The sequence below is a fragment of the Exophiala bonariae genome (assembly GCF_035927105.1).
Source record: "Exophiala bonariae strain CCFEE 5792 chromosome Unknown scaffold_23, whole genome shotgun sequence".
NCBI lineage: Eukaryota > Fungi > Ascomycota > Eurotiomycetes > Chaetothyriales > Herpotrichiellaceae > Exophiala > Exophiala bonariae.
In genome coordinates, this window is record NW_027042498.1 from 565,305 (window position 1) to 589,580 (window position 24,276).

Genomic DNA, 24,276 nt, shown 5'->3' on the forward strand with positions numbered 1-24,276 from the left:
TCGTGATGTCTGAAAATTAAAAACTACTTTGGTTTACATGACTAACTTCACTACATACCAGAATGCATGCAACTCTCCACTTCTTACAGAATACACTGCCCCAAAACGCCATCGCTATGCACTCGTCTTTGTGTCACCTCAACTCGCCCCAAGAATGCGGCCATATGCATCTTCAACCTCCCTGGCCACTTCCAATAGGGAAACAATAGCAATCGAATGGGTTGCTTCGGGCAGCTTGTCTCTATGTAGCCCTATCCATTCCAGAGGCGGAGTTGCTTCACCCATGTCTCGTAGCTGTGGAGTGTCAATGACTGGGGGTACCAGAGCAACATATGTGAATCGCGACTGCGGAACATTGACCACTGCAGTGATCTTCTCCTGCCCACCATTCTCTCCATCCCCTTGAGGCTCGGCAGTGATTTTGACCGCTGAAGGTGGCAAAGGCTTCCCAAGTCGTTGAGCCAGACCGCGAGAGTGCGCGGTCCACATGCCACGAATGAAGTTGATCCGCGCAAAGTTCCAGCCGACATCAACCTTGCCCTCGAACGTGCTGCGGAAGATATGCTCAATAATGTTGGACTCCGGTTCTTGCCACGTCTGCATGGACGAGACTAATCGGGGTACCTTGACAATCGTCCCTCCCCGAGACGTGGTCGCTCTTTCAATGACCTCGGGCACGGATACTTCGCTCAACGCCTTGGTGGTCACTCGGTTGACATTGGACAGAGCTACTCTGACTTGACCAAGGCTCATTCCCAGTCCACTATGAGTTTTGCCGTCAGTTGTCGCTACGGCGAATCGGGCTTGCACATCCGTTGCCTCTAGCTTCAGGATTTGGTTGTCAAAGAATGTTGTCGGGAAAGCACCCACATCGAGTGCTCTAAGTGTCACAACAACATCTGTGTGGAGAGAGAACATGCTCTTTGTGGCGGAATTTTCCTTGATCCGTGGAGGCGGTGTGACCCAATTGCTGGATGGGAAGACGGATTTTCTTCGCAGGAATTTGTCCAAATCGCGCAACGAAGTCTGGTATGCCTCTTGCTTCTCTTGTACCAGCCTCTCAAAAGCCTGTACCAAAGCCAAAGCTTGCCCAGCTGTTGCTGTTGTGCAGAAGACTTGTACTTTGCCACCATCAAGAATAGCCACCAGACGATCATTGGCATTCTGTGAGTCCTGACGGACATTGTACATCAGAAATTCGAACGAGGAGATATCTGCCACTATGAATGGCTGATAGTCGAATGATGCTTTCACTCGGAAGTGTTCAAAAGCAATAGATGCTTGAACTAGTGGAGCTCTCTTGTGTGCCTGCGAATCCACAGGCCACCTGATGGATGTCCTGGCTCTCATATTTTGTAGCTCGACGAAACCACTCATTCGCCCCGTGCTGTCAATGCCAACCCTGTCAAAGCCAATGCAAAGGTTTTGCTCAGAGTCATTGTTCTTCTTGGAAGATGCCCATAGCTTGGAAATCGTAAAGACTGATTTGCCTAAGCCTTGACCCAAGTCAACTTGTAGCTTGATCTCTTGCACTGAAACAATAGCATGCCATGGCAGCGTGCCCTGCGCGGAGATCTCTTGGAAACGCTGCATCGCATAGGCTTGCTGATCCTGAGTTGTAGCCACAGATGGTGTTGGTTTCGAAGTTCGCCGAAGCTCGGCTGGATACCATATCTCGCGGAACAGAAGAAAATCTTGAACCTGCTTGGCGTTGATGTCGATGTTCATCGGGCTAAAATTGAGTATGGCAGAAATCCCAGTTCGCGAACTCACATGCTTGCTGTTCATCAAGGACATTACAATCGAGTCGACCCCGAACCGCGCGGTGGATTCTCTAGAGTAGACATGCTGCACAGAAGCTTCCGGCTTGTTAAACGTCGTAAGAATGGCAAAAAAGCGTTCTTGGTCGGGAGCCGATACCGTATTGATGGTGATAAATATATCTGCGAAGCTTGCGGTTGCAGCGACCCGTGCAATCGGCTGGCAACTAAGGCTGAACTCCTGCCGCTGGATGTAGAGACCGGCATTCAACTTACAGCGACCTAAGATGGCCGTTGGGCTAGTGTTCGTCATCGTGGCATCTGAGAGATAGCTAGTTGGCTGTACTGAAGGTTTGGCCTGTTCAGTACTGGTATCTTCGTCACCGAGCATCTCTTTGACGCTTGATGAAATCTCTAGGATGAGAGGTACAACAGTTGGATATAGCGTGTTCGACGATGCTGCCACTCTCACCTCTGTACTGAGGGTCGGATCATCCTGTCCGTTATCGCTATACTCGACTTTGAGTGCAACACCAGGGGACTGCAATGTTGCGGATGTGGCATCGTCGCCTTGCACAGCTTGTCCATAACGGCCCGCCCGTGACCTCTTCTTCCCCTTGAGGAAACCAAAGACAGAAGTTTGATGTTGGACTTCAGCACGTGGGCTGATATGGACAACAGCCCCAGCAAAATCTGCATCCACGAGAAGCGACGCCAGCCGTTTCTTGCCGAGGAAGAAATTGGAATGTTCTGCTTCTGGCGTCTGTGGACTGTCTGCAGTATATTTCTTTGCCTTTCGTAACTCTACACTCGCATTTCCGATGGAGCTCTGTAGAGCATGTGCTGGAATGACAGAGTCCGATGCAAGTCGAAGGTCCAAGGCCTTTCCTTTGGCATGGAAGGCAAATCGGCGATCACGCTTAGTGGTTAGATATGCCGCACCGAAAACTACCTCCGGCAGCAGGGCAGAATTGGATGTACGCAGAGTGGGACGGTCCGATTGCGACTGAGGCACGATTTGTAACTGGGTGTCAATGATAGACAGCCTTGCAGTACCCTCTTGTCTGGTCTGAAGACCGACCTGACGAATTGAGAAAACCAGATCTTCGGGCTCTCTTGTAGGGGATAGCACCGAATGTCGCTTCAGGTTCCATCGGACGCAAATGTTCTCTAGGTCCAGGGCGTATGTAGAATTGTACAGTGCCGAAGCTGTTGAGTCTTGTGACATCGTAGCTACCAATGCTGTCTCGATCTGGTCTTTTGGTTTTAAACGATCCGTCAAGCCAGCGGTAGTCATCCTTCTTAGTCGCGTGATGTTATCTGAAGGGTCCGCAAGTTTGATCGACTGAATGCGCTCCTGAATAAAATTGGCGATATCAACACCAACTGACACGGTTTCTTCGTAGAGTTCAATCGTGATAGCTTCGCTCTTCGCGCGATACACTTGGACTGTTCGGGATCCAGTATCTTTTGACGTTTTCCCAGATGCCTTGAGACCCACAATGCACCTTCCAACATTCACCTTATTATGCTCATTTGTGCGGTAAACGCTTAGCCCAACACCTTTTGAGTTAAGAGAAAACTGCGGTTGTTCATATATCGTATCGGGATCGTCCGACTCGTTGTGAACAAAAAGAGTGGTTCCTTCCAGCCTCAATTCCATTTCAGCCTTGTACTTGTTCCCTTCGACTATTGAAGGAGCACTCATATGGATGTTCACCGCAGCAAGAGTGCCATGAATTGCGTAACGTATCATCAAAGTGTTGTCCGGTAGCTGTGCAACTTGAGATTTAGATTTTCCACCTACAACCCGATCCAGCGAAGATTGGATCCGCTGTACTGATATTTTGGCATCGGGTATAAGTTGCACGACGCCAGGTTGGTTCAATGCATCAAAACAAGCTCGCACACCTGCAGCTTCAAGGTTGACTTGCTCCACAGTGGTACGGGCGTGGACTACCACAAGTTTGGAAGTTTGTCGCACAGAGAGTCGACCATTCACTGGGGGCATTTTCATGATTGAAAGATTGTTTTTGGACGTTCCATGGGGCACCTCGAATAAATGTTCATGTTGCTTGATGTCGAAATTGATGGCTAAGCCACCGTCCTTACGAGGTAAAATCGAAGTCCGAGCAACATTGCCTGCGATGGTGTAAGAGAGAGATGGAACAATTGAGGCTTTCAATCTGTAATCGTCCAAGAACAGTGCAACATGGAGATCCAGACTAATGGGAGCATTCTTCCGCAAGAGTTCAGGTGTCGCTGTCCTGTTGTCCTCTTGCGGTAATTGATCCTTCAGTCGCACTATGGCATGAACTTCGTCGTATATGACTGACTCTACTACGCTGAGAAGTCCCACAATGTTCTCCTTCATCTCGAATCGAAGCTTGTTGGACGCTGCACAGACACGCACAGTTGTTTTTTCTGTCGGTGATGCTTGGGGTGACACCGACCCGTACACTTTGGGTGACTTCAGTCCCCACATCAGTAGTGAGCGAGAGTGACTTCTGAATCTGGCCATGGCTGTGTTTGCCGCAACCGTGAACGATGCGACTCCAGGTCGATGGCTACCTCCATCGAACGAGACAGCACTTCTAAATCGCTCAGCACCCCATTTCAATCTTAGGTTTGTCGTCATGAGGTAGATTGAGGCAAGATCGCTACCAAGGATAATTTGAAATTGTCTTCTGGTTGCAGGCCGAGTCCTTGCGGTCGCTGTTGCTTTGACATCGATTGTTGGCTTTGAAGCTTTTAGAGGATTTCCCAGTTCTATGACCTGGCGTGCCAGCTCGAGCAGTGCCCAGTTGAGATGTAGAGCAGTGTCTGCGAGGTAAACTTGCACAATGATCTTCTGGACAAGTTCGCCATTCAACGAAGATTCATCAATTGGGCCAAGAGCAAGGTTGAAGTCAAGGCCGAGCATCGTCAGGTCACTCTGTCTCGGACCCGGATCTAATATGATACCCAGCTTTCCGACAATCACTTCTGTTGACATAGCAAGAGAATTTTTGAGATCGGGCAATGGTGATCCTAGATCTTCGAAAAGCTTGTTCACTAGAGGGACCCTGTCCCTCGCATAATCCCATCCACGCCAGCGTTCAAAGGATGACAGAACGTCCTTTCTTGCTGAACCTTCGAGTTCAAGTGTTTTGCAGTCACATCCTTTCGATAACAAACCATGGTTTTCGCAAAGGAGTGTAAAGTAGATGTGTCTGAGTCGGGTCATTATTTTCCAAGAATCTGTTAGACGGACATGATTGTCGGCACTACGCAAAACGTAGGACGGTTTGGTCAAATAGACAGGGTCTGAGACCGAGTCGCCCGCCAGGGTGAGATGATAGATCAAATGTTTTGACTTTAAGCTTTGATCCAGATCTGAAAATGCGCCTGCGATATAGTCTACCATCGTCGTGCTCCGTTGGATCAACCCGGCCATGTTAGCGAGACGGTCCGACCATAGAACTACATCGAAATTGCTGATTTGCAACTTTGAACTGACGGCCTCTTTAATGCAAAGCCAAAAGCCTGTATTGGCGAGTGAGAGTTCTGCTTGTGCTGCTGACTTGCCGGGCTGAAATGCCTCATCCCGAACGCTCATGGAAAGGCTCTGAATGGAGCCGTAGGCTATTTGGCTTTTCTGCAAATCTTGTTGTCCTCGCCCATCGGCCTTCCGGTGTAATGAACGGAGCATGACCCGAGATTCGGAGAGTTTGATATCATACTGATCGTCTGAAGCTTCGTGATTTGCGCTGCAACTGATACTGTTTATAAGTCTGATATGCGCTCGCGGAAGCTGAATCGCTATGTCTATCATGTGCCCATGATCTTTGTGTTTGTAGACTTCCATAACCCTTTTCATGACATCAATTTGAACTTGATCGAGCATATCCACAGGATGATCCGTAGTCAGCTCGCGAATTAGTTCTCCAATAGACAAGAACATGTCTGGTGTACAAAAGCCAGACAAGCCATTTTCCACCAAGCAAATGATTCCGTTGTGTGGAGTATGCTCGAAGTCATCATGCTGTGTGTCAGACATGCTAGTGTGCAAGACCAAATTGTTCGACTCTGAAGCCCCGGCAATCAACGCTGCAGGCATATTGGTGGTGTCTGGGTGCACGTCATGCAAAGTGAAATGAGGGGGAGCCCATGGGCTCGAGAAGGTTACTAGATTTATATGACCGTGTGGCTCGGATGGGTGGAGATGAGCGGAAGCGCGTTTGCTCTGAGTGCTAGAGTGATCAGACGGAGGTGCCAATGATGTCTTGTAGACCCCTGTCCGATGGCTTCCTTGGAATGATCCGAGTCGTGAATGTGGTTGTGATGTATGCGCTCTCGGGGGCTCTCTGGTACGCAGGGATGCTGACGAGGAAGAGAGGAATGAACTCTTACGAAGTCGTGCTCGGGATGTTCGACTATTTCCAGATCCAGCGAACAAGGTTGTGGTTTGCACTTTACCAACTGGTTCAGGCAGTACAGGCACAGGCATTGCGGGCCGTTCACGGGCCCATTCAGGGGTCTTGTGCTGTGCTGAGTGTAGCGTCTGGGCTTTCATCAGCCAATCCGCGCGGTGGGTACGCTGGTCATGGTATCGAACATGCTGTTGTTGCAAAGCTCTAGTCTGCGCAAGGTCTGCAGATTTGTCTAGGGAGCCTAAGGTGATTGAAGTCTGAAAGCTAGCATAGGTTTTCACTGCGCTAGGACTATCGTCGTGATGGCGGACAGCACTTTGATGGTCGACAACCGCAAAAAGAATGCTCGGGACATGAGCCCTTAGTGTTTTCGCAAAGCTAGATCCTGCCCAGTCTCCAAAGGAGAGGTCACATTCAGATAGTTCGAGCAGAAATGCGGCTCCTGTTGTGACAAGCCAGAGACGCACGGCTGCGAGACTGACTCTCAAAAATGTCACATCATGTATTACAGCGCCCCTAAATTCTGGAAGTGCATTCTCATCGTCGTCAAGCGTGAATATAAATGCGGCAATGGCAGGAATCAAAGTCCGAATGAATCGGGACGAGCATTCGCCTGTGATCTCGCCAACATCAATGTCCCAATTGCAGACATAGGTTGGTTCAGTTGGCGGGGCTCCAAAGAGGCGATGTCCGTAGATGCCAGCACTGTCGATGAACAGTTGACAATTGGAAATGACAGTGCCATCCTTTGCGTTGTCCAGAGGCGTAGATTGAGTGGAGGCTTCGAGAGGGCTTGAATTGACCTGTAAGTCCATGTAGTAGTTGGTGAAGCGCATGTCGGCTTCAACGAGGAGTACATCAAATCGCACGCATTCATTTCGTGCGTAAATGTTGGCTGGCAGTAATATGCTTGACTCGTCAGCTCGAACTGTTAGAATGACATCTAGGTCGTTCTCCTTCTTCAGCCCCGGGCGAGGAGTATCATGATTCTGATCCGCAAGCATGTTTTGGTATTCTTCGAGGGTTCGGAAATGTAAATCTTCTCCAAAGTAATTCTCCTTGACATTCATGAAATAGCGGATCAGGTAACCGTGCAAGAAGAATTGGGGAGCACCGCCTATGACGGTCATGAACAGAGAATCGGTCAAGGACGGTGCAATGTTTGAGTAATAATTGTAGGATCCCTCTAGATTGAGTTTCTTCAGCGTTGCCATAGTTTTGTCTTCGACGAGAGTGTTGAGGGTGTTCCACAAGGGTGTAATCAGCTGCAAATAGGCATTTTGACCTTCAGCCAGAAATTTAACACTGCTTTCACGCGGAGCGAAGTATTGCATGGGTATATCGACATCACCACTCAGGTGTCCAAATCCCAGGACCAAGAAAGCATTCTCCTCCACATTGCAAGGGTTGTCGATGATGTTGTAATCATTCGCATTGAGGTAGAGCTTCAAGTCTGGAAAAGTCAAATGGAGCTTGTATAGGAAGGGAACAAAAGTCATATAATCTGGCTTCTGCCCTGCGGTAAAGTCGCTGATCAAGTCAGTCAGAAGAAACATATGATCTCGCAAGAGAAACATTTCCATGGCATTGTTCTCAACGTCAAAGATCCATGTGTGAGGACTGTTCCATGCAAGGGGATTGGAGAGATCGCAAGATACTTTTTGTGATTTGCAGCGCCATAGTAGATCATGGTTAACGCTTGAGGTCGCCTTTGTATTCTTTAGTTCGAGCCTTAGCTGATTTTGATAGCCTTGGCTCCCGGGTACCATATCCATATCGTAGCGAACAGTGGAGTCCCTTCCAGCTGAGACCGTTAGCCAGCCAAAGGGTCGAACATCAGGACCAAGCTTGGTCTTCTGAGATCTGCGAAAACGAAAATGTCGCTTCTCGCGTTGTTTACGGACAGCGGCTGCATCTTTCACAGTATGTGCCCGCCCTCTCCACTGCCAATCTTTGGAGCGTTCTTTGGTGGGTACGCGGAGGCTGACCTCGTCCTCTAGATCGATTCGGATGACCATGCTCGTACTTTGCCTTGGCTGGCCAGTACTCAAAGCAACTGCAGGGGTGACCGACTTGTAGGGATTCGGCAAGAAGACGTTCTGGATTTCCACCCTGAGCCTATCTGCCCATGGTCCATAATTGACGAAGCCTCCTCTGATGGTCAAATCAAGGCCATAGGCTGGGGGAGTACAACCGTTCACCATGTCATGATTGGTGTCTGCTTGCTGGTCGCTCTGTTCTTCTAGGACTTCCCCTGGCATATCCCAGTAGAAGTTCAGATGGATTGCAGGCGAATCCAAAATCTGTGAAAATCTAGCATAGTCCACATGAGACCAACTTTCATGATCATCTTGATCGTCTTCATCCAGATAGCGGGTCAAGCCGTGCCATGACCTGTTGAGATCTTGAAATTCTTCATACAGAAAGGGACCTTTGGACTCTCTGTCTGGCGAGGCTGAAGTTCTTAGAGAGCCTCGAGAACTGCGAAGGCCCGGAAGGAGACGCTTCATTCGCTGACCAATTCTTTTAAGACGTACGAGGATGCCTAAGTCGATGTGCCACCAGCGTCTTTTCCTGCGCATCAATGACTCTGCAGCTGAGATGTATTTTTCAGCCGCAGCAGTCTGAGATCTGCGATAATCTGGATTGGGTTTCATTTCAACCTTTGGAAGTTTGATCTCGAAATCGAAGACCTGGCGAAAGATGTCAAGCGGGCCTGCAGCGGCGGCGTCCACATGCCCAAAAGCCGAAGTAAAAGTGGTGACAACGATAGCACGCGTGTTTTCATTACCCAGAGTGATAGCTCCTTTGGTGCACTCGATTGATATTGGCAAAGTGCGTAAAATGAATGAGTAAAAGCTGGATACATTCGTGTTGAGCTCGTCTTCACCAGACACAGCACTGGTATAGGTCTCCATACGGGAGATGGGTACGCTCATTTCACCTGGCTGCAACGACTGGTGAGCTTTTTCGCTGGACAACCTGTCTGCCGACGAGTCCGTCGTGGAGGTATCCTTGGACTCTGGTCTAGCAGTGCCCCTGCGATGGCGCAGTTTCCCCGAAATTGATTTTGGAAGGATCCCGCTACGAGCCTCCGGGTCCGGATCTTCGGTTTTGGTCTTGGACAGGTGTTCGTCCTGGAAGATGGAGTCGTAGACAGGAGTACGGTTGTATACAAACCACTCGAGACCGGATACGGTGACAGCGACTCTTGCATCCGCAGAGTCAGGTTTTCCAGTCCGACCTAGCTCTTGGTCTTCAGCAACAGGTTCGGAGGCCTCTGAACCATCTCCGGTGGTGGAGGGTTTTTCTTTCAGGCTGGGAGTGCTTTGGTCATCGGTGACAGACAAATCAACCTGACGAGCGGATCGGAGCCAACACCTCCAGGTGATGTAGCCGCTCTGAACGAAGATAGTTTCATTCTCGCCGTGGTACCGGAGACCTTTGAAGAAGATCCTCCCGGCGAGGAATGACAACTGTAGAGACTGTATATCGATCCATACTCTGTACTTATGCCAGGTGAAAGCCCTCAAGCCGTAGGAAACGAGAGTCGCGAAGAGACGGTTGAAGTAGAACAGAAAGAAGAGGCCGAGACAGGAACAAGTGACAAGCTCAATGAACCATGTCCTGTGAGCTGTTAGTAACTGCTGAAATACATATAATGACACGGGATGTACCAGTTGAAACTTGTGCTCGCGGATATGGGCCGCCCAACAAGGTCATCCAAGTCTGCCATGGTGATAGCGAGGTACTCCGTGCGATACTTCGCTCATCTTTGAGAACTGAAGGGAGAAATCGTTGTGGGGAACATTCGGGAACTGACACTGCGCATACGGAGAGCGTTGTGAGGGAGGCTTCCTCGATGCTATAATGATGTGGAGTCAACCGAGTGTGGTGTTACTGTGATCTACTTTGATATGAATGGAAGGAGCCACATGCGCGTCGTTGGTGGTTAAGCCTTTGGAGGTCGCTCTTGCACTTCGAGTCTTGGGGTGTCACGGGCTGCTTTCCCCGCATAAATTTATTGCGGCAACGCCCGGCGTATTGATACAGTAAATACAGCTAATACAGGCACCCACAGGATACAGCGAATACCTCAGGTGCGTACACGGGCAGTTTGCCTGCAACTCCATCCCCAAATCCATTGACATCACTGTCACTGTTTAGTGTTTACCTCGACAAATTCCCTATCTATCACATCGCTTGTCTGCTTCAGGCACCAGCCACTGTTTCTTTTTCGCCTCACGCCTCCAGACCAGAATCTTGGTGGTTATTACACACTTCATATTATGAAGAATCAATGATGTCCAGCTGCAGCGCAAGACTTGTTATCAATTTCGGGTAGCGACCGCACACGAGCCCTCTCTTTCGTTACCAACATGGCCACCGAATTCACCAACAGTACTGGTGGAACGGGCAATAGGCTCACCACCGTGACCATCATCCTAACCGGTGTCGCCTCACTCGCCGCCACTCTCATATCCTTTCTGTACGAGGTCTCCTACAACTTACAAACTACAGACTAACAGACCAACAGGTCAATTTGGTTACAGTCTAAGAACTACAGAAAGCCCCTGCTCCAGCGATATGTCATTCGAATTCTTCTCATGGTCCCCATATACTCTGCTTCTTCCTGGACCTCGATTGTCTCCCTAAAGGCTGCCTTCTATCTGGATCCCTTGCGGGACATTTACGAAGCCTTCACCATCTACACCTTCTTACAGCTGCTTGTCAATTTCCTCGGCGGCGAGCGTTCCTTAATCATTATGATGCATGGCAGGCCACCAGTCTCACACCCGTGGCCCTTGAACCTCTACCTGGCAAAGGTGGATATCTCTGACCCTCATAGCTTTCTGGCCATCAAAAGAGGTATCTTGCAATATGCTTATCTCAAACCAATTCTCTCCGTCGCAACCATCATCCTGAAGCTCACGAACACCTATCAAGAAGGTTATATTGGTTTGACCTCGGGTTATCTATGGGTTGGCATCCTATACAACGCCAGCGTGACTTTGAGTTTATACTCGCTCGCGATGTTCTGGGTCTGCATGCATGAAGACCTGAAACCTTTTCGTCCCATGCCCAAATTTTTGTGCATCAAGCTTATCATCTTTGCCTCTTACTGGCAAGGCTTTTTCCTCTCAATCCTTCAGTTTCTGGGTGCTATTCCAAGCAACGTACCAGGTTACTCGGCCGACAACCTGGCTGCTGCCATTCAAGATGCCTTGATCTGCTTTGAGATGCCCATATTTGCCATGTCGCATTGGTATGCGTTTTCATGGCACGATTATGCTGATGTCACCATCTCAGCCGCCCGCATGCCTGTTAAGTACGCCTTGAGGGATGCGTTTGGGCTTCGTGACTTGATCGAAGATACCAAAGAGACCTTTCGAGGCAAACAATATGATTATCGTACCTTCGATTCCGGTGACAATGTTATCGCTCATGAAGACTCTGACTCTCGTGTAGCAAGGATGATGGCAGGCATGCGATACGAAAGAGGCGGAAAGGGTAAATACTGGATACAGAAACCTCAGCAGAGCAACAGTCGTACACCCTTACTTTCTGGGGCTGCAACCACCACCGGTCCTGCACCCGAAGCCAGGGGGAAAGCCGGTGATTACCGAGCAGCAGACCCTGACTGGGAAATAGGCATTGACGCAGAAGATGAACGGTTATATACCAACGCCCGGGCGTTGGAGTTTGGTGACTGGAATGTGAGTATTCTGACCTGCGACCTCTGCATACACGTTTGCTAATGCAGCCAATTCCTGTAGTATCCCGTTATCACAGCCCACCAGGCTCGTCGCGAAGACTGGATGCATCGCACACCTGGTCTTCTTACAACGTCCGCCAACCGTAACCTGTTTCAACCTACCCGAGACAACAAAAGCCGCCGGCGGACTGAGATTCGCCAAAGCATACAAAAGGGCAAGGCTAGAAGTACATCTCCATCAGAAGGATCATCAGAGAGACAACCAAGAGGAGCAATTGAATCAAAGCTCGCACAGAACCGCGACCAATCGGCGGCTTCTAGACACTCTGATCGCAGTCAACTCGTTGATCTCGTTGTAGAAGATACCGAGGCTGAAGAAGCAGAACGTGTACGAGCTAGGAAAGAGGGCGGAGACACTTGGAACCGTACAGAACAGAAACATTTCGTCCGGACTTACAGTATTGACGAGGGTGCTCAAGCGGGTGAGGAGATTCGCGAGGGCTTCGATCCAGCTCAGGTCCCGGCCAAACATCCACCACCAGAGCACGCGGTTAGCGATAACGAAGAAAGCGACAGTGACGGAGGTGAGTCTTCAAGCCACAACGGTCCGGGAAGATATGGAAGTTTAGTAGAGGAAGACAATGTTTGGGGTTCGGCTCGTTGAGATGGGAGGTACTCAAGGCCTAACTCGCCTTCCCTGCGCAGTATGACAAACCCTGTCTGTAACATCATTTTGAAGTCAAAGCTATGGCTTGGTGGTGGCCTTCCACCCTGTACACGTTTTGGTTGAGCGTTCAAGCCTGTCACAGTACCTATGAAACTTTTAGCTGCTTTGATAATATCAAGTTGCTGCTTCATCGAACCGGGTTGGAATGTCTACATTCCAATCACGCAATCCCATTGTTTCGAAATGTTGCCATGACTACATCAGGTATGTATCTTTTGTTTGCAGTTGTGCCGGGAACGGAACAATCTGGCAATCACAACTCAATCCCATATACTCAAACATCAGTGTGATGTGTGCATCCAACAACGTCGTCGGGATCTTCTACGTTCATCGAGTGTGCTTCAAGCTCTCACCATGAAGCTTGCTTTCTTCGCCATCATCTGTTTGCGCCTGGCGGAGGCCATTCGTGTGCAGGATATACCTTCTTGTGCGGTATGCCAAACAAAGATCGCGGTCGAAAGGCGTTGTGACTGACAGCTTTGCAGCAAGGATGCTTGGGTAATTCGACAGCTGCGCAGTTATCATGCGCGGTGATCGACATCGCCTGCCTCTGTTCGTCTACAGCATATGTCAGTGCCTTGTCATGCTGTCTGTATCAATCATGTTCCTCTGAGGAACAAGCCAGTGAGTGGCAAGCAAATGGACTCATGACACAAAGAAAGGCTGACAACTTCAGTTGCGATTCAATTTAACCAGCAAGAGTGCGAGGCGGTCAATCGAACGGCACCGGACTTCGTTGGCTGTTCGCCTGCTGGCCTTTCAAGCGCCCTTGCCAGTGCCAGTGCCGAGCAAGCCACGAGACCGCCCTTCTCGAACACAGCGACCTCAAGGACAGCGACCAGTACTTCGTTGTCCCAAAGCGTGTCCACAATCACTGGAGATGTCGTGCTGGAAACTCCACCATCTCAGACCACGAAGAAACTCACCGCCCAGTTTGCAGGCCGACCACTGATGACAGGGAGCTGTACTGTCCCTTATTTTGCGCTGGCGTCTGATGCAGCAGGAATGGTCACCCAGTACCCAGTCATTGGTTGTTCAGAAGGCCGGCAGGATTGCTGTCCATACGATTCTGATGTGGATGCGGTGCTCACCCAATGTCCTCAAGATCATTTCACCACGGCAGGAGCCTGCTGTCCACTGTGAGTTAATCTATGCCTTTATTTGATGTTGGGAGGACTAACTTCTTACCAGCGGTTACCAGATATACTATACGGCCATCGGAGCCGAGACGCCTTGTTATTCAGATCCAGTCACCAAATACATACCAGCGTCAACGCCCACGGTAGCAGGACTGAGTGTGATTACAGACCACGTATTTGCACAGAAATATGCTGTGGTCTCACCGTCCAAGGGAGGCAAGGACATCCCTACTGGAGGCAAAATCGGCATTAGTGTGATGGGCGTGAATGCTGTACTTATCATCATCGGGGTGATCTGGTATACGAGGAGACGCAAAGCCAAGAGAATGGCAAAAGAGTCAGCTTCCACCACATACCCACCAGTGGAACCGACCCTCCAAATGTCTCGAGCACCGACAGCACACGAGCTGGACAGCCCAAATTCGGGTAATCAGTCCGCTGGGATACCATCAGCCGCCTGGCCGCCCATTCCCTCCGTGATACCACCACCAGCATACGACGTGACTAAAGGGCGACCAGTGGCAGTATCCAGCAAGCCTCCCGTGCCACAGGAACTGCCAGGAAGCACCTTCATCTATGAACATCACCCTGCATTCTCAGCATCGACACCTGCTGGTAGTGATGTTCCCAGTGAGCTGTCGCCTACTACGCCTCCAAGAACACCAACGCAGAGTGCAGTGGATAGCGAAAGGAAGTCACCCTTGCTATCTCCTGGGACGTCTCGGGCTGGTGCGCAGAGCCCACCAGTTATTTCTCCGTTAGCATCTCCAAAGTTGACATTCTCGGAGACTTGACAGTGTTATATTCATATTGGAGAATGCCGTGCTGCTCGTCCCATGTACTTGTAGAGAATGAAATTCCCCAGGACCTAGTATTTGGTAATTTCCATGCCCGTTCTATAAGCATATCATAACATCATTGTCTCCGTCCGAGTGAAAATCGGCTTGGGTTTTAGAGAGTTTCAGGCACGCAGTGTTCTCGCTTCCAGAAATGAGGATGTCGTTGAAAAGATCAGTTTGGCCCTAACAAGGACAATACCCAGGCATTTAGTAGAAGGCACTCAGGGACTTCAAATCGCCAAGTTATGAATTGGAATGATAATCTTGCGGCCGTGCCGACAACGGAGAAGAAAACTAAGTGGATGGAGTAAATTTTTTATGGGTTAGGGTTACCGTCGTGTGCTCAAACGACTATCGATGGCCTTGCCCTGGTTTCAGTCAGGATTCGTCGCGATTCAGCTTTATGATATCTGTAAAGAGATGTGGAGTCTCATTCGAGCCAGGCACTGGCTTGCCACATAGTGAATACGGGGGGCCAAAGCATCTAGCATTGAGCCCGAAGGCGAAGGTTCACAGTTGCAAGGCTGCAGGCTATCAGGGTGGTCCATTGGCATGATGCAAGCCCATGCCACGGTCCGAGCTGCGCACGAGCTGGGTTAGGTCATTCAGAGACTAAGTCTGGGAACCATGTGTTGAAGCACACTTTTTCAGTAGTACAACTTGTATAGAAGACCAGGAAGAATATTTAAGCTGGGTGCACAGAATGAGGAATGAGTTGCGTGACAAGTGCAGAGACTAGGTTAGCGCGCACAGCCTTGCAATGATGACTAAGTTTCCTGGAGATGTGCAGACCACGTGAGGCTCTGATTTCAAGTGGCAAACGAAGGCGAAAGTCGGGTGGACGAATTCTGAGTGACCCATACCCGGAAGAAGTCTTGGGCGCCCGGAGGAGGAATTTAGGCTTGACCATTATTGCCCCCCAGGATTGTATCCAGGTCACTAGAACCCTCCATCGGCACTGGAAGAAGCGACCTCCATATGGGTGACCACCTTGTGCCCTCAAGCCGTCATCCCGCCAATTCTGCTAAACTCGACTCACCACCACCATTGACATCGCACTTGGTCTCATCAGCCCATCAACTATCTTCTTCATCTTCAGTTGCCGCGTGGCGAGGCAACCGTATCTCCTTCATCTTTCCTTGTTCTCTTAGTTATTCCTCGACACTCCTTTCCTTGCTTGATTGATTCCTCTTCCACTCACTCGCGGCGCTGCCGCCTGCTGCCCGTCAAGATGGCCTTCCTCCAGACTCAGCTACCAGTAATTTCCACCGCCTCTCTTACTGCCTCTCCTGTTTTTATTTCGCTCGCTAACTGTAATCTACTAGAGTCTGTCTGCTTTAGGACCCGATATGTATACTACGCTGCCTTCTATTTTGACCTCTCCACTCAAGACTTTACGTCGCCATCGCCTGGCGCGCCTGCGGGCTGAAGGAGATACTATCGGCACCGCTCTACAACCTGGCAGTCGTCAATATAGCCAAGTACATGTATGTTATCCTCATTTGAAGATATTCCGGGTTCTAACATCAGTCAGGGATCCTCCGGAGCCAGTCTACCTGACTTTTTGACCTCCGTTCCTATTGCCAAACTCCAATCCAACCAGCCGCTGATATCTACATCATACTCACCCCTCTGGATGTCTAGCGGCGTTCGCCCAAATGTATTTCATTCCCAAAACCACCTCGCATCTCTCAGAAGGGCATTATCAAGCGTTGGCGCACAAAATGTGGCAATCAGAAATTCAACGAGAGGGCTATCGACGACAACTACAAGGAATGTCTGGAACCAGCCCGTAAGGACAAACTTCTTCCTGGGGCCTCCTCGGAATGGTGGATTGAACATCAGGGCGCAGCATCGCAATTTCTCCCATACCACCAAGCTTGAGAACCAGAACATGCTCGCCCATACCGAACGAACCGCAAACAACAACCCTACCAGCGCCACTGCTCAAACTGCATTTTACTCTGCCCTTCTTCGGGCTAATATGCCAAAGATTGTCATCGAAAGATACCAGACCGGTCGTTATGCTTCCAGTCCAGCTGCAGATGCCTCTTACCTCAAGGCTCTGCAAATGACAGGTTCAGTGCCCGCACCCGGAATGCCCGGTTCAACCTCTGTATCTACCGGGTTGAGTCCTGAAAGATTACAAGCCGTGGGTCAAGCAGTAGCCGGGCAGAACTATGGCGGCGGCATGGTCACACCTGGAACTAAGCCCGGAACAGGGGCCAAGGAAGCACCCCTCTACGTGGTCGTTGAAGAATCCTGGGGTGCGACGATCTTGAAATGGTTCAAGACAATCGTCTGGGTCGCTCTTGCAGGCTATTTCCTACTGGTCGTTCTCACTATGGTCGTCGAGTTTACTGGAAGCTTTCGTACTCGTGTTGGACAAAATAATGAAGTTCAGCCACAGCATCAGACTGTTCGATTCAATGATGTCCACGGTTGTGACGAAGCCAAGGAGGAACTCCAGGAGCTGGTCGAATTTCTCATCAACCCTGAGAAATTCAACCAACTTGGCGGAAAACTTCCTAAAGGTGTACTGTTGGTTGGTCCCCCGGGTACTGGAAAGACCATGCTTGCCCGCGCTGTCGCTGGTGAAGCAGGAGTACCTGTTTTCTACATGTCTGGATCCGAATTCGATGAGCTTTACGTGGGTGTTGGTGCCAAACGTGTACGGGATTTGTTCTCCCAAGCACGAACCAAGGCACCGGCTATTATCTTTATTGATGAGTTGGATGCTGTTGGAGGCAAACGCAACGCTCGCGACCCTGCCTACGCCAAACAAACACTCAACCAGTTGTTGACCGAGCTGGATGGTTTCAGTCCTAGCACTGGAGTTATCCTGATTGCCGCCACCAACTACCCCGAATCACTGGACAAAGCCCTCACCAGACCTGGTCGGTTCGATCGACACGTCAATGTTCCCTTGCCTGACGTACGAGGCCGCATCGAAATCTTGAAGCATCATATGAAAAACGTACCTGTTGCCGCTGATGTCGATGCAACTAATCTTGCCCGGGCCACAAGTGGCATGTCCGGTGCCGACCTCGAAAATCTTGTGAATCAAGCCGCTGTTCACGCATCCCGCATGAAGTACAAGAAGGTCAACGCCACAAACTTCGAATGGGCCAAGGATAAGATTATGATGGGTGCTGAGGCAAAATCTCGCCTCATACGGGAGAAGGACAAGGTCATGACTGCCTATCACGAGGCTGGCCATGCACTAGTCAACCTTTTTACGCCCAGCAGTAATCAGTTATACAAGATGACTATTATTCCCAGAGGTCGTGCTCTTGGAGTTACACACTTTTTGCCTGAAATGGATGCGGTCAGCATGAGCTACGACCAATTCCTTGCCCAGATTGATGTGTCTATGGGTGGCCGGGCAGCTGAGGAATTGATATATGGACCTAACAAGGTCACGAGCGGTATTCAAAGCGATGTCCAATCGGCCACTCAGACCGCTTACCACCTTGTCACCCAATGCGGCTACTCAGCCAAACTTGGAAACGTGGATCTTGCCAGTGACTACAATAATTTGTCGAGTGAAACAAAGCAGGAGATCGAGCGTGAAGTACGGGACATTATCGAGGCCGGAAGACAGCGTGCGGATAAGATTGTCAAAGAAAAACGGAAGGAGCTTGAGGCTCTGAAGGACGCTTTACTCGAGTTCGAGACTCTTGACGCCGAAGAGATCAACAAGATCATGCGCGGAGAGAAATTAAGACGTCTCGAAGTCGAGTTGCGGGAAAATGAAGAAAAGACCAGTGAGGGTGGTGGTCGAGGAAACAACCCTCAGCCACCCAAGAAGGAGAAAGAGACAGGCCCGAAGGGTGGTGTAGGAATAAAACTTCCTGACGTCCTATTGCCGCCTGGCACTGGTGGACGTGGAGGTGAGAAGGAGAGCGTTCGAGTGAGCGAGAGATGACATTCCGACTGATGGATGCTTGTCCACTTCTCCTGTACTGCGTTAGCGGGTTAAAAGGACTCATATGGTCCTCCCAATTTTTGTCGCATTGAAAGAAATCATGCTTTACTGTGCAGCGTCAGCTCTTCCAAGATGAACTATAGCCCCCTTGGGTATCAAACCGTCTTGGGAAAGCCACAGAATCGATCTCATATCAACCAAATGACTTGTCTTCAAACCATGTGCCAAGATGTGCCCTGCCTTCTTTCCCCAGCACATGCGAGCGCTGCATTAATGGTGTTAGAGACGTGAGATGCGCAATTCCTTGCTCACGTTTAATCGGGATTCGTATCATCGTTAACCCCAGTGCGATCTGTCTCCACTGGTCGACAGCCTTGCCCGCCTGGTGCGATACCGGTATGATAATAGTGGCGCAGTGGACGGGCAACTTAGCCGAAGCCTTATCTCCCTCAATGTCATGGACTCTTCATGTCTCGTTGCCTGTACCACTTGACCTGTGCTCCGTGACATCTTCCTCTAGCAATGATTGTGAACATCGGCCCAAACTCAACGACTAGAACGATTGCTGGTTATGCCAGCATCTTTTCGAAGTCGACTCTTCACTTCGCCTAGCCATGTTGCTTCCAATGCCAGGATCGCCATCCTCCTCGTGGCCCGTGTTTCGTGAGCGTCTGAAGCAATCATTTAAAGGCGCGGACCCCCGAGTCTGTATTGCTTTCTGGCTTTTCGGTGAGTAGGGTTGTCACTGAGTTGATTGTCAGCGAGAGTCTTGTCCCAAGGATCTGCTTCTCGATTTCAGCACTACTGTTACTGCCTGCGGTTGCTCATGTGATGTAAATAGGCCTGATCAACAATGTCCTCTACGTTATCATCCTCACTGCGGCGCTGGACCTCGTGGGGCCCAACATCCCCAAAGGCGTCGTTCTCCTCGCCGACGTGATACCATCTTTCCTCCTAAAGTTGCTGGCGCCCTACTTCATCCATGCCGTTCCTTACCCTGTCCGAATCTTGATCTTCGTCGCCCTGTCCGTGGCGGGAATGTTGCTGATCGCATTGACGCCGAGTTATTTGGAAGGAGGAACAATATCGACCAAGATGGCGGGTGTGATACTCGCGTCGTTGAGCAGCGGGGGTGGGGAGCTGAGCTTCGTGGGTTTGGTCCACTACTACGGGCCGTTCTCCCTTGCGGCCTGGGGAAGTGGGACGGGGGGTGCTGGCCTGATCGGGGCGGGCGCGTATGCTCTGGCGACGACGTCTTTCGGGCTGAGTGTCAAGGCAACTATACTGGCCTCGGCGGGGTTGCCGGTGTTTATGTTGGTGAGCTTCTTCCTCATCCTGCCGCTGGAGCCGCTCTGGTCACATGCCGAATACAAGCAAATCCATTCTGGTGAGAGCGACACCGACGATGTTGGCGGAGCCGAGAGTGAACAGAGACAAGGTCTGCTGGCAGAAAGTGCCTCACTCGGCGAAGGCTATGCTCCCTACGACAAGCAGGTTTCTGCCTGGACCAAATTCGAGCAAAACTTGATCAGGGCAAGGGCCCTGTTCTTCCCCTTCATGTTACCTCTTTTATTGGTGTACATTGCGGAGTACACAATCAACCAGGGCGTTTCCCCGACATTGCTCTTCCCGCTTCAACAGACACCGTTCAAACACTTCAGGGCGTTTTATCCAACGTACAACGCGATCTATCAGGCTGGAGTCTTCATCTCACGGTCATCCACTCCGTTTCTGCGAATCCACAATCTGTACCTACCATCTTTCCTGCAAGTACTGAATCTGGTCGTGCTGACGGTCCACGCGCTGTACGATTTCATCCCCAGCGTGTACATCGTATTCGCCATCATCTTTTGGGAGGGACTTCTGGGTGGACTGGTATATGTCAACACATTTGCGGAAATCCGCGATACGGTGCCGAAAGAGGAGCGAGAATTTTCCCTTTCTGCGACAACCGTAAGCGATTCGGGCGGTATCTGCATTGCAGGATTTATTAGCATGGCTTTTGAGGTCTGGCTGTGCAATTGGCAAGTCAGACATGGTCGAGATTATTGTAAGAAGCTGTGAGAGACCTCTGGGGTAGTCATTGGCAGTCAGGCTTCATGGTTCGATATATTGAACAGACGTAGCCATCTACCAATCAGGAGGCCTTCCCGTGCAATCGATAAGTTTTAATGCTCCTTTGAAGTGCAGCAGTATGGGTACAAGTGGTCGTAATGCTGTGGTTTAGTCGGACCCATCCTCGTGCAGCACCAAGGACCGTCGAGCCGGTTACTCCTGAGTTATCCATTTTGGCCCAAGTCCCTGACAGGTTCAGGATCAACAAAGGGCGGCATGAATCATTATTACGAGTTGGTATCTTGAGGGACAAGCCCTTTGGCGCAGCCTGCAGCCTGCAGCTTGCCGGCACCATCTACAGACTGGCTGAGAGCCCCGAGTGCAATTTGGGGCAAGGCACGAACAAGACACGGGTGCCCCGTACCTTTGAGGTCTGCATGCGACAACATTAGAACACGAGTCCTGACATGCCAGTGTGTCATTGCTCTGTGGAGAGGCTCGTGGGTGATTGCCTGGACCATGCCATGTGTTTATGTACTAATTGATCACAACCGGAAGGTTTTATTTTACAGTCTCCTCTGACGGGCTCATATAAGTTTATTGCTCACCCAGCTCAATCATAATGGTTTCGGATATGAGCCGGTTTAGTACCAAGCCAGAGTCGAGGATTTCCGAGTACTTCGTAGTGCACTTCACTGGCAGGGCAGGGGTCTCGGGGCCCGCATTCGCCTAAACCCAATAATGAGCTCGTTTGATTTAGGGTGTCGCTTTACGCCCCGAAAGAGCTAGCTATTTCGCTGTTCTAAGCCTTATAGGTGGCGGTGGAACCCCCTTAGCCTCAGGCGGTACCCGTACCTGGATCTCCAGCACATTTAAGTGTGAATTTCAAAGGTCGTTTGCATCCCTGCAGACACCAGGAAACAGCCTGTTTGTGGGTTCAACTTCACGAGGACATGCGAAATGCTCGAGAAAAAAGGGCTCCATCCTGGATCCATGCCATGCAGTGCAGTGTTCTCTTGCTGGGTCTGAGCGCCCTATTGATTGACAGGCGCTGGGATCCGGAACGGAAAAAAAACATAATCGTGCCTTCTGGTCAAACCCTCTGGCACTGACAGGTTTGCTACAGTAGCACATTATTTGTTGTTTCTGGTGTCTCCGTTCATTTTGCGTCCTCTCTTCTTCTCCGCTGGTTTGTTGAGCTTCAAAAGCATTGCTTATCTCGTACCTTGTATTCGCATTGCATCTTTGAAGGACTTCTAACCATCATACTTGAAACCTCCCATTCGCGACATCTTCGGCCGTCAAGCACATCCTCGAGACTTGGCCACTATTATTATTCTCGAACTCGTGAGGAAAGTCTGAAAGCGGTGAAAACGCAGCCTTCCGTCAGAACACGTGCATCGAACTCGAAGTGACCAGTGGGGCTTTATCACAGACTCGACGATCTGGTCAGCATGCAAACAGCAATAGCAGCTTGCGGTGAGCCTTGAGACTAGTGTCGTCCCGAGGTCCGACGGACCACTTGGGGTCATTATGAACCATGTGGTCACAAAAGAAGAGATGGACAGACAGGTGTACCGACATTGGCAAGAAGAAACTCGACAACATGGTTTGGTCGCCAATCAAGTAAGCAGATCGGAAAACAGGACAAGGGGACCGGGGCCAACAGAATATCGCCCTTACAACGAAGACAGCAGACTGGACAGGGAAGGACAACCGTTTCATTGGGGTCAGCCTCAGCACGGTTATTCAGCAGGCTTGATGCCGCAGCAGAACGAGCAGATGTGGGCATGGCAACATATTCAACACGATCAGCGTTATCGAGATGGGTTTCAAGGTACGTTTACACTATCGTCAGTGAATAAAGCATGCAAGTTTGTCGCCGGACAGCCATTTTCGTGCGCCAATGGAAATGGTGATATATCTGTCGAACACATCCGAGCAATCTTCATGCACGTGCCCTCGGCCACACCCCTGTTTGTCAGCGTGCATTGTTGTGGCTTGCCGAGGAGTCATGCCACCTCTTCGTCTTTCAGGTTTGCAGCGAGAGGGAGATCAGCGGCCGCAGCAGCAGCAGCATCAGCATGGATCATATCAGGACACCGCAAGTCTCGAACCATCGTCAAGCTCTTTCAACAACACCACAAAATAGGACAGTCAGCAGCACAAAAAAACGACACCGACAAAATAGGCCCAGGCTTTCTGAACGGTGAACCCCATCCTCGGCGGATCGACGTCATTAGATCTGCCGCCCACCGTCCAGGGTGGAAAGCTAATGAGAAGCCCTTGGAGAGGTTAAACCTTAACTGAGTGGGGGCCGAACAGGGCTCCACGGACCTTGCCTATTAGGTATGCTAATAGGCGTTTTGGCGGTTGACAAGTGGCGCGTTTGGGCTTAGGCTTCCCAGCTGAAGCCTGCTCTCCAACACGGATGTGGGCCAAATGCCTGGCTCTCTCGGTACCACGATCCCTGGGCCCACCACTGAAAGACCAAGGTCAATCTTTCTCGAAAAAAAAGGGCCAACTGGCAGCTCCAATCTGCCATCTGCCAAACTACCATGATGTTGATCAGGATTCGGGGCTCAAGAGTGGCCCTTGGGTCTTGAGCAAGCCACCCAGCAAGCCCACCCTTTGCCGTGTGACGCCGTTTCGAGGAGAATAGTTCTACTTTCTCGCCCTGGCCCAGCCGGATCAACTCCCACCTGGAACTGTGGCACTGGCACACCACCGCGACTGGGAGCACTACTAACCGCCATTGCCCTACCCTAAGCCGAGTGGACCTGCCAGCTGTTAGGACTAAGCTTAGTGCCTGGCTACACCCATGCTTCACCTTGTCATCTGCTGCTGTGCATGCTCGGTGCTGTTGCTTGCTGTTGTCCCTGGCTGTGGGATTTTGGGTTGCGCTGTGTCTTCCCCCAGATACTACTAACTCATCCACACCTTTTCCTTTCCCCATCTAGATTCTGCCTGCACTACATCACACATCTTCACCTCGTCTCATTTTCCCTCCTGAATCGCTGCTGGCCATCAAATTCCCGATTTCTACTCAACATTGGCTTGAGAGCCGACGCATGCAGATGGGCTTGCTAACCGCCTTCTTCTGCCCATAGCACCACCAAGCGTACCCACATCCGAAGTCGCGCCTCCGCATCATCTGCATCACCTCCCTGTTGATCATCCCGCATTCCAACAGCATCAACAGAGCCAACTCTTGACTCAATCAGCCTACGCCCAGACCTCAAAAATGGCCATGCCAGGGCATTCTCCCTTCAACGGGCCCTCGAGCCCACCACGCACCTACAACGGTACGTACCTAGGTGTTATCATCGCATGCAAATTCTTCAAGTCCCTTGGAGTGGCCGTGGGAGGTTGTTGTGCACCGAGATTCTTCACTGCGCACTCTCTCTCTGTCACAGCGTGGTACCCTTATAGGATCTTTCACAGTGCTAATGCATTCTTCTAGGTTACCCAGAATCACAAGCATCTCGCCAACCTTCACAGATTTACGCTCCTCACCCGATGCTCCCACCTTCTCCTTCACAATATCCTCCTCGATATTCACAACCTCCCCTACCTGTCCCATCCCCAGCGATACCACCAAACAATGGTCTTCCACCTCCACACAAGAGACCTGGGAGCAGCATGTCGATATCGTCCATGTTGGGCCCGGAGAAATCTGCACCACAAGAGCAATTCCACC

At 50.5% G+C, this 24,276-nt stretch overlaps 4 protein-coding genes across 4 annotated transcripts; 3 read left to right on the top strand and 1 right to left on the bottom strand.

The window, feature by feature from the left end:
- Positions 1–138: 138 nt before the first annotated feature.
- On the bottom strand, positions 139–9,908 carry LTR84_006260 (uncharacterized protein; the record flags this gene model as incomplete). Its single annotated transcript, XM_064849821.1, has 2 exons — positions 139–9,799; positions 9,850–9,908. 2 exons carry the CDS (start codon positions 9,906–9,908, stop codon positions 139–141), a joined length of 9,720 nt encoding a protein of 3,239 aa, XP_064703576.1.
- Positions 9,909–12,969: 3,061 nt separating this feature from the next.
- LTR84_006261 (uncharacterized protein) lies at positions 12,970–14,548 on the top strand (the record flags this gene model as incomplete). Its single annotated transcript, XM_064849822.1, has 4 exons — positions 12,970–13,047; positions 13,101–13,239; positions 13,292–13,754; positions 13,807–14,548. 4 exons carry the CDS (start codon positions 12,970–12,972, stop codon positions 14,546–14,548), a joined length of 1,422 nt encoding a protein of 473 aa, XP_064703577.1.
- A 1,276-nt stretch (positions 14,549–15,824) lies between these two features.
- LTR84_006262 (uncharacterized protein) lies at positions 15,825–18,521 on the top strand (the record flags this gene model as incomplete). The annotated part of the gene is made up of 3 exons (XM_064849823.1): positions 15,825–15,851; positions 15,919–16,080; positions 16,128–18,521. The coding sequence occupies 3 exons, from the start codon at positions 15,825–15,827 to the stop codon at positions 18,519–18,521; spliced, it is 2,583 nt and encodes an 860-aa protein (XP_064703578.1).
- Positions 18,522–19,147: 626 nt separating this feature from the next.
- Positions 19,148–20,585, top strand: BTN1 (battenin CLN3 protein; the record flags this gene model as incomplete). Its single annotated transcript, XM_064849824.1, has 2 exons — positions 19,148–19,250; positions 19,363–20,585. 2 exons carry the CDS (start codon positions 19,148–19,150, stop codon positions 20,583–20,585), a joined length of 1,326 nt encoding a protein of 441 aa, XP_064703579.1.
- Between the last annotated feature and the right edge of the window lie 3,691 nt (positions 20,586–24,276).